The following is a 15,170-nucleotide window of genomic DNA, read 5'->3' on the forward strand; positions in this document are numbered from 1 at the left end:
AAGGTGCTCAGTAGGCTTGTTGAATAAATAATGTGATTACTGGTACAAAAGTCAGTTATTCCTAAGTTATTCATTTTCTGACTTATCTAAGATTAATTTTCTAGTTTGAGGTTCAAGTGCATATATTTAGGTTAAGGATAATTGAAAATACTGCTAAAGTAGAGGAATCTCAATAAAGTCTTGTCTTAAGAAATGACAAGGCTTCTCCTAGTGTTTTGTGATCAAAGGGACTGTGGATATAAACTTATCAGCTGATAGACTGAATAACTTATCAATGTAGTCCCAGGAAGCCTTATTTAAGTTTCAGTCAAAAACTCTTTCAAACAGTAATGTAAGTGGCCAAATTTGCAATATCTATAAAAGTGAGGCAGAGGTGAGGTGTTCTGATCTAATAGTTGAAAAAATCCCCACCCTTCTTTTTTCAATATCTTGATTAGTGTCCAGAAAAGTTATGAGCAGCATATTGTCTATATTTTCCAGAAAGAAAATTACTAATCATACTTTAAAATAAACATGAATCCAGATTGCAGAATATGTTCATTGCTAGAATCACTATGCAAATGCAGTCATCTTTTTTCTTTTCATCCTTTGCTGGACTGTCCTTTGGACTAGAATTCCCTAGCATGTGATTTTTGTGTGCATGTCCTCAGGCTCCTTTCATAGCAGTTGTATATACCATTTTCCCATATTAGAAGTTGGATCACTTTAGGTAGAAAATGTAAGGCAAGCTGGAGGCTTGAGGAAAGAGCATTTTGAGTTGTAGGGAGAGGAGTATTTTATAGCTGAAATCATAAAAAAATAATAAGGACCATGAGTGCTTTAAAATATTTAAGAAGTATAATAGGAGACAGAACTTTCATTAGGCAACGTTGCTGTTGTAGCAGAAACTAAAATGATGGTAGCATAAAACAGTGGATAATATTCCTGGGATAAAATCTATGAGGAAAAAAATATCAGATTTAATTAAGATTTTAAGGCCCCTTTTTCATTATTAAGGGTATGTGCCTAATAAGATAGTTAATGCCAACCTCAAAAAAGTGATGCAACTGAATTACCGTGAGCCAAGAAAACTGGAAGCAAAGAGATAGGATAATTGTTGACTTTCAATTGACTTATTTATCCAAAATTAACTTATTGCACACCTATTATGTGCAAAGCACCATGCTCTGTGGGGGAATGTGAAATTGCACAGTATTAATAACCTGCTACTCTTCTCTTCTTCATAGAAGAGTGTTATCTTTGTCTGGGTCCTGCCAAAATGAGCAGCTCACTTATAAGTGATTACTGTGGAAAGTAATTTCAAGAAAGAGTGGTGGGAGATTGGAACAAGTTAAACAGGGAAGGAGGGAAAGCCAGTCCAAGAATGTGTTGTTGAGCTGGTCCCTGCTGTGGGTCACTGGGCTCCATCCCACTGGGGATCCTCTGAGGAGCCAGGTGGAACGCATCTCAGAATCGTTTGCCCTGCACACAGCTGGTGGTCATAGCACCAGCTAAAACAAAAAGGTAATGAGACGATGTAAGGCAAGACACAAAAGGTGAGTGAAACATACTTGGCGAATTTATCTCATGAAGATAAAAAGAACAGCTATTTATGAAGCTCTTATTAGGAGCAGTCACTGTGTTAGCCTCTGGGGAAGAGAAAAAGAGAAGCAAAGAAAGATGAACAAAACATGATCCCTGCCCTTTAGGAACTCAGTCTAGGTGAGGTGGCAAGTCTGTGAGCAAGGTCAGGAGAGAGGAGTTTGAAATGCAAAGGAGTCTCAAGGCAGGAAGAATTAATGGTTAAAGGGTCAAGTAAGTTATCACAGAGGTAACCCTGGAACTAAGTTCTTAAGGAGAAGGAAAATTATTTCATACAGAGGCTGGAAAATTATTTCATACAGAGGCTGGAAAATTGGGAGGAAGTGGAAGAGGGTGATGCCAAGTAGAAGAAACAAGGATTGCAGCCCAGCAGGGTAAAGGATAGAGTTTGTTCAGAGTATTGTGATCTACTTAGAGGACTGTGAGGAATTATACCAATATACGAAGACTGTACCCCAGCACACAGAACAGTACAATGGGCATAGAAGTGCTCAATAAGTATTAATAGGTAATCAAGTATTATTTGTTTAATGAGTGAATTTTCTGATCTGTACCTTTAGAGCTGTGCTTTAAATGGAGCATATTCTTGGTATGGTTGTTACTGTTTCAAATGTATAGGACTTTGAGGCACACAAGACTTTATTCCAACAACTTGGATATTTCTTCTTGGACCAAGGTAGGGGCTTCCGTTGGTATGTCTTGTATAAATACCAATGTATCTTAAAAGCTACCATTTAATGAACACTTAAATTAGCACTGTATTCAGCACTTTACCTACTTGGCTCATTTACCTATCACAACAACACTATGAGGAAGATACTTTTATCCCCTTTGTTCAGCTGGAGAAAACTGAGGCACAGAGGGGCTAAGCTAGTACATGGTGTGCTTGATTGTTATAAATATAGTCTCCATCCATAACTAACAAATTCAAGTAGACGTCACAGACAAGAGGGATTCTTTAACAGTTCTCTTGGAGGGTGTGTGTGTGTGTGTGTGTGTGTGTGTGTGTGTGTATGTGTATTTAACTCTGTATGTTTATGGTATGATGTCTTCAGAGACATCAAAGAATACAAGTTTCTTCTTTTCTCTAAACTAGAACCGACCTTCCTTTGCAATGGTAGTCAATGTTTCCAAATCCTGAATTATTGATTGATGATATTACCTTTTTCTTGAGCTTTATAGTAAAACCTCATTAAACTGCAGAAGTTAAAATAATTCATTTATAATTCTCTATAATAAATATTTTGACAGTGCCAATCACTTGATTAAATCCTGTGAGTGATACAAAAGTAAATTAAATATTACCATTGTTTTCAAGAAACTTAGACTCTATTGAAGGAGATGAACACCAGAGTGATAAAGTATAAGTAAAAGTAAATGGCTATGGGACAAAAGAGGAACTGGCAGATGAATTCCAACTAGAGTTAGGTGGTAATTCGGTAATTTAATAATACCACATAGGAGTAGAAGCATAGAGATTCAGCATACTTGAGTTCTAGTCTTATTTTTGCCTCTGACTTAAGCACATCATTCAATCTCTACCAGCCTCATCTCCTCATCTACAAAGTGAAGGTTTGCATTAAACAATCCCCAGTATCCCTTAGAGTTCTGACAGGTTCTAACTTTGTGAGCAGGTTGCATTTGAGATGAGCATTGAAAGATGGGTACTATTCCAACATGTAGCGATGCAGAAGCCCATCCCAGATGAAGGCAGAGTGTGAGCAAATCTGCAAATACAGCAAAGGCCTGGGTGTGCCCTGAGAATGGAGAGACTTCCTGCCTAGTGTGCCTGCTGTGTCAGAGAACAGCCAGCAATAGGACTGGAAAGGTAACTTTGGGAAAGTTTAAACAGGGTTTTGAATTCCATACAAAGGCATCTGGATTTTATTAAGGTGTTTTAAATAGCCAGAATATAATGGCAATGATTAGAGAATCATTGAGAATAACTGAGAATGAATCTGGAGCATAACAAGTGGAACAATTTAAGTAAATCAGAACTACAGAGCCAGGTAATCACTGGTCTTTATTGCATTTGAAAAGCTAAGAAAAAAATTGGAAGGTAAATGGAATATTCCAAAAACTGGAAAAAAATAATCTATATGCCATATGAAATTCTTTATCCTTAATGCTGAGAGAACAATGTTACAGAATAACAGAAAAGAAGCTAGTTTGGGATAACCTTCCTAATGCAAAAGATAAAAAGAATAAAGTTTAGTAAACAAGAAAATTTGATCATTAAATCTTCAAGTTTAAACACTTATATAAAAACTTAAATAATTTCACATCCACATAGCCACACATATATAATCTTACAAACTCCTTCAACTTGCAAAAATGTTTACCAGTTTGCAATTTCACCCATTTTTACCACACTAGCAATGTCACAGTGATGATATAGCTAATGGCAGTGACTATCAGTGACCTTAAGAACACAGCTGGGTTTCTATTTTTATTTCTGTAAAACCTTTCTTCAGCTAGATGATGCCTTAAAGGGCCAAACTAAAATCTATATAGTCAAGGCAATTTGTATTGTATGTTTGTGTATATATTTCACACAACAAAGGCAGCTTTTAAAACACATATACACACACATACACACAAAATATGTAATGACACTTATAAAGAACCCATTTGCAAACCAACCTGGAATGAAAAACTGGACTTTGCCCGAGTTCAAAGAACCATTTCGGGTTCTACAAAATTACCTCTGTTGCCAACATACTTCAAAACAGAGCTACTATAGATTCATGTACATCACTTCTGACTTGCAAAAAATAAAAATATCTAACACATTTAGAAGATGCTGATGAATAATACAGAGTGAAATTTTTTTTCAATGATTGTGAAGGACAGAAAAAAAGGCAGCAGAATTTCTTTCCATTTGGGTGATTGCTTACCTATTCTCTTTCACTCAAATTAGAGGTAATAGCCTTGGAGAGTTTCATCTGGTTATTTGCAGAAAAAAGTATTTATCTACAAATAGGCAGATTTCTGAATATAGGTAATAACAGAGACAAACATATGTTTAAAATTCCTAATGTAGTTTATGCTGAGTAAATAGGATTATATACTGTGAACTTTGGCAAAATGGCTATTTAGCAAGTAGAAAAGGATTCAAGGATGGTGGTTTGCCGGAGAAATACCTTAGTAGTTACTAAGAACAAGCTGGCAGGGAAATTCCATGAGTCAAAAAGAGAAAGGAATGGTGTGATTTCTCTAGCCATTCTGCTCATTGTTTATAACACAAAATGGAGGTACTTTTTGTGAAAATTATTGTACACTTTTATGCTTGTGAAGGATCAGTTTGTAAAAAATGTCAGAACTTTCTGAAGATCGGCATTCAGTTTTTGACCAAATGAAAAAGTAAAAATCTAAAATGTTAGGATAAGTATCGAAATACAGATTTTCTATAAACTTAGGCCTCTAATTTTCGACAAGTGCACAAATGTGCACTTGTTAGCCTGATTCCTTCTAAAGAAGATAAAAAAGAAGACTGACTGGCAGGAATTCGAAGCCAGCTACCCAAGTCTTTCCCTAAATACGAGTGGAGCTAGCTGTTGTAGAGGCTCGCAAATTAAGCCTTACTCTGAAGGACTGAGAGCTGCTTGAAAAGTGGACTATATTATGTTTATTTCTCTGTATTTCAGGAAACAATGTATGGCACAATAAAGGTGTGTTGAGTAAAAACAACTAAAAATCTATACATTGGTAGCCCTACCACACGACAGCTGTGCTACTCAGGCATTCCTCAATTCCAATCCCAGGGGAGGAAGAAGATCTTAGAGGGTCTATAGTATAGGAACATGCAGTAATGACACAAACAAAACCCTCCCCCCTGGAAATCACTGTTCCATAGGTGTGGGATGGTTCCTGAGAAGACATGGTTTGTGCTGTGTCTTTAATGCAGTACATCCCATCTTAGGGCGTGGACCATTTTATTGCATAAGAAATAGTGCAGAAAGGAACAATAAGATGATGTCGCCTGTGCTAAGGCTTGCATGATTCATCCAGACACCATAATCAAAAGTTGTACATACAGTTGTAAAGCATATCCCATTCTGGTGCTCCTCTCTTCCACTAATCTCCACCCAGTATTTAGGCAGAATTAAACGATGCAAAAAATCTGGGTGTGATCTGAGCCTCTGATGTGTTATCCCTGACACCAGCTGATGGTGTTAAGGGGTGGTGGACATTGCTAAAGAGAGGATTAAACTATCTTTCAAGCAAACTCCTCCCACAGTATGTAATGAAACAGAGTTGCACTGTGTTTTGGGTTGAATCCATGGTGCATAATTTCTCAGTAGACTAATATACACTCTATTTTGAATCCACGTTAATCACTTTCTTTTATTTGAAATCTAATTTAGGTGTAAATAGTTCACTTCCCATTAAGGTATAAGCTTCCTTAGTAAAATGTAAGTTGAGGACAGGTTTTTCTTATGGAAGCAAAGTTAATGTGGCTAAATAACTCTACCTAAGATTGCAACAAGAATCTTAAAAATATGACTCAAAGCTAGTTTAGTTAAAGCTTCAGTAATTTAAGGAAATTGCCTAGGCAAGTAATTGGTATTATACCAAACTAAATATTTCACAGTTACATTTGCTTTTGCCTAAAAATAAAAACTGGAGCAATACAAGGGAAAACTGCCAAGACTGAAAATAATATGCAGCAGCTGTAAGTAATTGGAAGTGATAATCATAATTAGACAAGATGTAAGATATGTATTAAAGCACAGATTGGATCTTCCTGTTGGCAACGGGGAGAAATCCCAAAGGCCTGGACCCCACACATAGCCCACACACTTCTGCTTCATGCCTGAGAGCCCCTCTGAAACCAAACTTGGCATTAGATCAGCCCTGAAACCACACCCAAGGTCATGCACCATACTGTTCCTCTTGGGAAGAGACAGAGGAAAAGAAGAAATGGAAGAGGTCATACTCCCTGCTTTCAAGGAGCCTGCAAACCAGAAGAAACTGGCCAGTTATCTAGCAGTAATTGGCATTAAATTAAACTCCTCTGAAAGAAGCCAAGGTAATGAAGAGAATAAATATTTTTGTAAGATAAAATGGAGGACAGCTTTGTAAGACCAAAGATACATTGATTTATCCAAGTATAGATCAAGAATGACGTAAAATAGGCTTGTTCCAGGGAAAACATCTCAAGCTAAAGAGAAAGCTCTATGGGGACAGGAGGCATTTCTGTTTGGCTCAGTGACTCAGAGAATGCCTCCCACATAGCACACACTAAATTTGCTAAATGAATGAGCAAATGAATAGCGTTTAGATAATACTTGAGGGAGTGTTTATCTTGTGTTAAATATTGTACTGGGTACTTTAAATGTATCAGCACATTTAATCTTCATGATCACTTTTGAGATACTACCAATCCTCATTTGCAGATGAGGATGCTGAACTAAGCACAGCTAAGAAACGTGCCTAGGTTAGTCTATTTAGAAAGAGGCGGAGCTGGACTTTGAACCAAATCTGGATCTACCGTCCATGTATTATGCAGATCATATTTTAAAACTAGAGTGCCTTTAGCTTTACTAGGAAAGTGGGAAGAATAACAACCAGCCTTTTCTGTTCTTTGTTTTAAATTCTGATCTGTAAACCACACCAAAGTAGCCTCCCTGACATACCCCATTTCATTCATTCTTTCTCTTTCTTTTTCTTAAATAAAATGGCAAACTTGAAAGTATCTAACACATTGCTCAAGGGCTGGGTATTCTCATTCTCTCTCTCTTAGTTTTAAATCTTCACCCTTTTGTTTTATTCCTCCTTTCCCTTCCCTTTTCTTTCTCCTTTCTTTCTCAATTTAAATGTCTTCTCCTTTCTTCATTCTTCTCCTCGGAAACCAAAGACAATTAAATAGGTAATAAGAAAGAAACAGAAGTTTCCTCCTTCCACACTTTGCCTTAAGAGTAAGAAATCATAGGAACAACTATTGAAATAGGGTATTTTATCAAAGTGGTCATGGATTACACAAATCATATTTAGGAATATTTTCCCACATTAAATTCAAAATACATCTGTTAAACACATTTGATATAAGATACAAATGCACATATGACAAGGAGGAATGTGCCATAATTTCAACATGCTTATAGTCCAGTGGAAGAGAAAGATATAAATATCTTTCTACATATATATTATACATATATATAATTTATTATAAGTAAAAAAGGATATATTTATGAAATCGGCTATAAGCAGGAGACTAACAATTCTTATTAGAGAGATTGGGGGGGCCTTATGGAGGAGGTGGTATTTTAGATCTTTAAGGAGGAATAGGACTTTGATAGGTGGAGAAGGAGAATAGGAAGTAACGCCTTTTATGCTTAAGGATATAGTATGTGCAAATGACAGGGAATAATGAAAACACTCTATGTGTTTAGAAAATGGCTCATGTGACTGGAGCTAACAGTGTGTATGAGTCTGGATAAGTTGACTAGAACCAGATAATAGATGTCCCTGAATGCTGAGCTACACAACTTTGGCTTCCCTCCACAGGCAATGGAAACCCCTGAAGGTTGGGGCTAACGTAGGCTTCTACTCTTGCCTACACTAGTACAATCTACTGTCCACAGAGTAGTCAAGAGTATATTTTAAAATTTCAGCTAGCCTCCTCTGCATGAAACTGTCTTGTGGCTTCTCATATCTCTCAGAAGGAAACCAAACCCTCACTATAGCCCAACTACACCTGTGATCACATGCCCTTTCCCTTCTACTACTACTTAGAATGAGTAGCAGTATGATATTCACAGGCAACTAAAAACATGGCAGGGAACATACAACAGATCTGACCATCCCAGAGACATAGCTGGATGTCTCCAAATTCAGGACCATATATGGGGGCCCAGGTTACTCTACACTCCCTGTCTTTTGCTGCAAGAGGATGATGCTACAAAGTTTGATACATGCTCTTCCCCTATAATCTGCCTCATGATCTTTCTTCCTGGTCCTGCTGAAATGCTGAAGGAAGGTATTCTGAATCTGTACAGGCTTAGAAGGTAAGAATGTGTCTAAAAGTAGAAAGAGAAGAAAGAATAAAATATGGTCATGAAAGTATTCTTCTGAAAAAAGAAGTCAAGATATTGTGTCCCCTTATGTGTTTATGGTGATAATATTGGAAATGGATGTGAACTTTATCATCATTCAACAAATACTTAATTGAACACTTACTAAGTACTAGACTCTGTGTTCTGTACCAGTGATAAAATATACATATAATAAATCTTGTCTTGAAGACATTCTTGGTCTAATGCGGAAAGATAGACATATAAATATGATATTAAATATAATGCCAAGTTAATTTCTCATATGGTTTTATAAAGACATTTCACTTTTTAAAGATGATATTTGAATTGATTCTTAAAGCTAATTTCTAATAGCTAACAGTTATTTTCTTTAATTTCTTATCATTTTCTATAATTTCTTAAATAGCTGATTGGGATTTAACATGCCAAGCAAATCTAAGTGGCCCAAATAGCACTAAGACCCCTAACTTTAGTACCATTAGCCTTGTACTCTAAATCACTCAGTTTACAAGTCCCCCCAAAACACATAATAAATATCAGTCAATGAGATAAACATTACATAATAATAAGATACCTAAGTCAATGGGCTACTTTACTATGCTGTAGTTTTTTTAAGTGAGATATATATATGTACTAATATGTGTATATCACCGCATTTTGTAAAAAATAATTGTTATTGTGTCTGCTGCCTGGACTACTTACCTGCCATGAGTCCTTGGGGAGCCCTCCCGTGTTCATTCATTATCCTTATAGTGATTATATAAATCCTAACGTTCAATATTTGCCTTTTTATTTATATCTCCAACTAGAATGAAACTTTCCTGAGAGGAGATTGAGTTTTATTTATCTTTGCTTGTGTTCAATTCCCAGGACCAAAAAACGATGCTCGATGTATACTTAAAGATGATACATGATATATGACTTGGCATTAGATATCTGACCTCACATTCCCTTAACTAACTTTGCTCTTTATTTTGGGGCCTACTAATTGTCAATAGCTACTTTACAGTACATTTTCGATAATATTCGATAATTGCAAGTAACAGTGCTGCAAAAGGCTCCTACTTTATTTTAGGACTAATGGAAGTATTGCATTCACAAACAACTAAAAAATACATCCATTTGAGACATCCATGGAAAAATATATATACTGTTAATTACAAAGTAATATTTAATTTTTAAATATGATATAGATTTGTCATGTCTAAAACAATAGGAGGCTGAGTAGAAGACAAAGGCACATTGGAGGAAAAGATGGCATTTAAGGTATATGATAAAAAGGAATATATATGGAGATATATGAAATTGAGTAACAAAAGGATCATACCCACCTTATTATATACTGTATTTCCAGTACTTAGTACAGTCCCTGGTACCTAGTTTAATAAATATTTGCTGAATGAATGAAAGAAAGCATATGGTAGATTCTCTAGCTTATAGACAATGGCTTGCTTCAGAAGAGATTCTGTTTTGTAGGAGAGACATACTTCTTTTAACTCTGACCTATTTATTTATTTAATTGAATTGTTCATTGAACAGATATTTCTTGAATATCCACTGTGTACCAGAACTTGCCAGACATTGTGTCTGGAAACACTAAGATAAATAAAACATGACCTAGGAGAGTTTACAGTCTGGTGAGAGAAATAGATATGTACACAAATATTTGCAATGCAGTATGATAGTTGTATAAAAAGGAATATATATTGTGACCTAATGACACAATAGGGTAATCTGCTCAGCTTGTTGGAGAAATAGAAGGAATTCAGGAAAGATTGCCCCAAAAATGCATTTTAAAGGATGAGTAAGGAGTTTTGAGAGTCTTTTATACTCTACCCACTTAATGTACTATTTAAATTGTCATGATATAAAAATGTTATCTTTGCTTTGTGTGCTTGGCTTTTAAGATCTATTTCTTATTTATGAAATCATTTTATGTGCTTTGCTTATTATTAGTCCTGTATTATTATACCAGTTTTATTGCACTCAAGATTCTTAAAAATACAGCAAAAACAACTCTGAAATAGCTGTCACTGAGAAGGTAACAGACCAATTAAATATTTGTTTATATTAAAAAAATAAAACATCATTCTAGGTCTTGAACAAGAGAAAATAATTTAAGGAGTTTTGTGGTTTTAAATTAGACTTCTTACATATCAAAACTTGAAAAGCTATCTGTTCAACAATAGACTTATTTTCTTCATCATCTTCTCCTTGTTTAAAACTCATTTGTGATGCAAATAAAAACATCAAATAGTTGATTTTGCTCCATGTTTACTAAAGAGTAGTAGTCTCAGCCCTTGAATCTCACTCACACAGAATCAACAATTGTACTGTCAAGAAAACTCCCCACTGGCAGAGGCCAATGCATCTTTCATCTCCTTTAATTTCTTAGAGTTATAAACAACACAATTTATTCTTCTTGTAACATGAAAATACAGTCATTGGTGAAAGTTCCATTAAAAACTAGCTGTTGGTAATTGAAACTTAGTGTGACTAAAACAGCATCTGGATTTATGAATTTGGGGGTGAAACAGTATTTTTTTAATTGCATTATTCATTTCCTACTAGGAAACAGCGCATGAAATCCAGGTTTCATTAAGAAGAGGTAGTTAAAAGTATGTTGGTGGAATTTTTATTATTACTATTCTTATTCCTATGGTAAATGAGAATCAGTCTCAAGCAAAGCTGAGCATGCCTGTGACAGTTTCTGTAACACAATATAATTCACATTCAAAGAGGCAACTGTCCTCTGTGAAATGAAGTGGAATCCATTCAGTAGACTCTCACAGTATCCCAAGCTTGGTGAATCTCTAGGTGAAACCTCTCAGTGAAAATTCAACGTAACTGTTAGCCAAGTGCCCACAGGAGCTTCTCTATGTATAAAACTGTGATCTTTCCAATGTATGAATGTAATCATACAATTCAACAGCTCCAAATTCTTCAAAATCTCCTTCAGTCTAAAAAGCTAAACTTTTTTTCATTACAGGCAAGGTCATTCTATCTGTCTACAGTTCCATTTAAATTCTCTCCACTCTAGGCCTCAAACTTCACAGTCCAGCAAGACTAACCTACTTTTAGATCCTAGAATACATGCCGTGTTCTCTCCTTTCCTCATGCCTTTGAATATATTGTTTTCCCTACCCAAATGATGGTCCCCTTTGGTAAAACTCTCTGTTAAATCATCCTTCCCTTGGCCAGGCAGATTTAAATACACAGTTTTCTGTGTCACTGCAGTTTGCACATGAAATTCTAATGTTCCTAGGATTGGAAAAGGTATTAGAAGAGAAAATCTCTTTGTTTTTCCAGCATTTTGTATAGTATTTGGCCAATAAAAAAGATCCAAAAATATATGCATGTATATATGTATGATATCACTTAAATGTGGAACCTAAAAAAAGTAGAACTTGTAAAAACAGAGAGTAGAATAGTGGTTACCAGAGGCTGGGAACTGAGGAAACTGGGGAGATTGTTGTTTAAGTGTACAAACTAACAATCAGTAGATAAATAAGTTCTGGAAAGCTAATGCACAGCATAGTGTTTATAGACAACAATACCTTCAAAGTTGCTAAGAGACTAGATCTTAATTGTCCCCACCACAGAAAAGAAATGATAATTATGTGACATGATAGAGGTATTAGCTACCGTTATGATAGTAATCACATTGCAATATATAAATGTATCAAATCAACACTGTTGTACACCTTAGACTAAAACAATATTATAAGTCAATTATATCTCAATAAAAATTTAAAATATATACTAAATGAATATTGTCTACTAATGCAAATATTTACAATGAATATAATAGGAATAATAATGTTAGCTGATATTCGTTGAATACTTAGTGTGTGTCCAGCCCAGTGCAATGTGCTACATGTGCTTCATCTCCAATTCTCACTGCAGCCCTGCCAGGTGGATTATATTATTTCTATTTTGCCCTTGAGAAAAGTGAAGCTCAGAGAGGTTAGTCAAATAGGCCACACATTGTCATACAGCAGAACCTGATGTGAACCTAAGTCTGTCTGACTCCAATGCCAGTGTTCTCCCCAGTACACCCGGCTACCTTTTGATTATTGTTAAGATCTTGAAAGACACAAATTAGATTTTGATTTATTCTTTTCCATTTCTTTCCAGCTCCAAGTACAGCCCAGTATGGAATTACCGGAAGCGCTGACGTTCTTTTCTCCTGCTGGTACCTTGTGTTGACACTGTCCTCTTTCACCAGCATATTCTACCTGAAGAATGCCATTCTACAATAAATTTAAAGACCCATAAAAGGCTTTTAAGGATTCTCTGAAAGTGCTGATGGCTGGATCCAATCTGGTACAGTTTGTTAAAAGCAGCGTGGGATATAATCAGCAGTGCTTACATGGGGATGATCGCCTTCTGTAGAATTGCTCATTATGTAAATACTTTAATTCTACTCTTTTTTTGATTAGCTACATTACCTTGTGAAGCAGTACACATTGTCCTTTTTTTAAGATGTGAAAGCTCTGAAATTACTTTTAGAGGATATTAATTGTGATTTCATGTTTGTAATCTACAACTTTTCAAAAGCATTCAGTCATGGTCTGCTAGGTTGCAGGCTGTAGTTTACAAAAAACGAATATTGCAGTGAATATGTGATTCTTTAAGGCTGCAATACAAGCATTCATTTCCCTGTTTCAATAAGAGTCAATCCACATTTACAAAGATGCATTTTTTTTTGATAAAAAAGCAAATAGTACTGCCTTCAGATCATTTCTTCAAAATATAACATATCTAGATTTTTCTGCTCGCATGATATTCAGGTTTCAGGAATGAGCCTTGCAATATAACTGGCTGTGCAGCTCTGCTTCTCTTTCCTGTAAGTTCAGCATGGGTGTGCCTTCATGAAATAATAATTTTCTCTTCATCTCCAACTAATAAAAGTGTTTTTGCCAAATTCTACAATTTGAAAGCAAAAGTAAACCACAATGATAAAGTTAAACTATATCCTGTCTCTAAAGAACAAAGGAGTTATCAAGCTGTAAAAATCTCTTCCCGCATTTTGAGAATTTTGCCCCACGATGACTCAGTGTTGTGATGAAAAACAATTTAACTAACATAGTACAGGTAAATCTACCATATGATTTCTTTAGTTGTAGCTAAATATTAGATCCACTCTGGGAAATAATTCCCTTTAAAATGATAGTACAGTCTATCCAAAGGATTGCCTAGCAATACAGCAACTTTTCCTTTCACTGTTCCAGGCCAAAATTTTTAAGATGGTTTGTCAGAAAGGACACAAAGTCCAATTACCTAATATTACATGAGTTGGTAAGCACTCAAAATTTTTGGTTCTGTGGCAGGTAAGTTGGTATGCTAGATATAGTGTTCCTGTGGATAGGTGTATTTTGCCTATTTTCCATCTGAAAACATCACTCAGTTGATAGTTTGGTATGCATATTGTATTTAGAAAGCTCCAAAATATATTATAACAAATATTCCATGCTGGTATGCAGCAGATCAATCTCTGAAATAACAAATTCTGCAGTTAAATCGTTCTCTATAGCCAGTCAGCTCAAACAAACAAGGCCAAAAAGAAAAAAAAAAAATTACCATGCTTTATTTCTTCTTATATGATATATATAAGATGTGTTCAAATGGAGACCAGCCACCGGTGATGAAGAATATCTTAAAATCTACTAATTATTAATTTATCATGGATATTAAATTATTTCTATCATAAAGAATGAAAACTACATTTTTGAAAGAAAATGCTGTTACTCTATGAAGTATTATATTACAAGAATAGTTTGTTGGTGTTACTCTTTACTAAAGAAAGACCATAGCCTTGGAAGCCATTTTACAGGTTTAATAAAGTTACCAATTTCACTATACCTAGAGAGATTTCTGCAAATAGTTCCCTTTTGCAAGTCATAATAACTACAAAACACCTACTAATATAGTTAGAAACAAGATATTTCACAGAGATTGTATACATTTAAGATATCTAATATTTTGCCCTGAAAGAAATGAATATAAGTAAAATGTAAGTAAAATTTAGTCCCAAAGTACACCATAAATCTGTTTTAATTAGAAATGTGAATCCTAAATGAGGAGGCATAAATGTACAATATTTCCATAAAATGGCAATATGGCATAATGCTATTAAATTTATCCACTGTAATAATTTATTACATTATTTTGACTGATATAGGGTTTTTCTTAAACACATATGGCATTTTAACTTTGATTATTATTGATTTGCTTTCTAAAAATATTCTTTGTGGAATTGGTGAGTAAACTACAAAATATTTTTTGTGTGTATTGCAGCTTTAAAGTGGCACACTCCATGATAATCTACTTACTAGAAATAGTGGTGCTACCACAAAAGTGTTAACCATCAGTACCATTGTTTGGGAGAAAGAAACAGATCAAGAATGCATATTATACAGTGATCGCTTTCCTAGAGTTAAAAATACCTCCTCTTTGTAAGGTTTATAGGGTAAATGTGAGGTAAATTGAGGTATAAACTATGGATGAACCAAATAATTAGTTCAAAGTGTTGTCATGATTCCGAATTTG

General features: G+C 35.1%; 1 protein-coding gene across 3 annotated transcripts in view; it reads left to right on the top strand.

Moving 5' to 3' along the window:
* NEGR1 (neuronal growth regulator 1) overlaps positions 1-14,159 on the top strand; it is a 909,422-nt gene extending 895,263 nt beyond the window's left edge. For all 3 annotated transcript variants that reach the window (XM_049703327.1, XM_012537085.2, XM_049703332.1), the window contains one exon: positions 12,756-14,159. In XM_049703327.1, the coding sequence (XP_049559284.1) occupies positions 12,756-12,880 (125 nt within the window). In that variant the 3' untranslated portion in view covers positions 12,881-14,159. The remainder of the gene's footprint in view (positions 1-12,755) is intronic.
* The last annotated feature ends 1,011 nt before the right edge of the window (positions 14,160-15,170 follow it).

The sequence above is a fragment of the Orcinus orca genome, chromosome 1 (genome assembly GCF_937001465.1).
Source record: "Orcinus orca chromosome 1, mOrcOrc1.1, whole genome shotgun sequence".
Lineage (NCBI taxonomy): Eukaryota > Metazoa > Chordata > Mammalia > Artiodactyla > Delphinidae > Orcinus > Orcinus orca.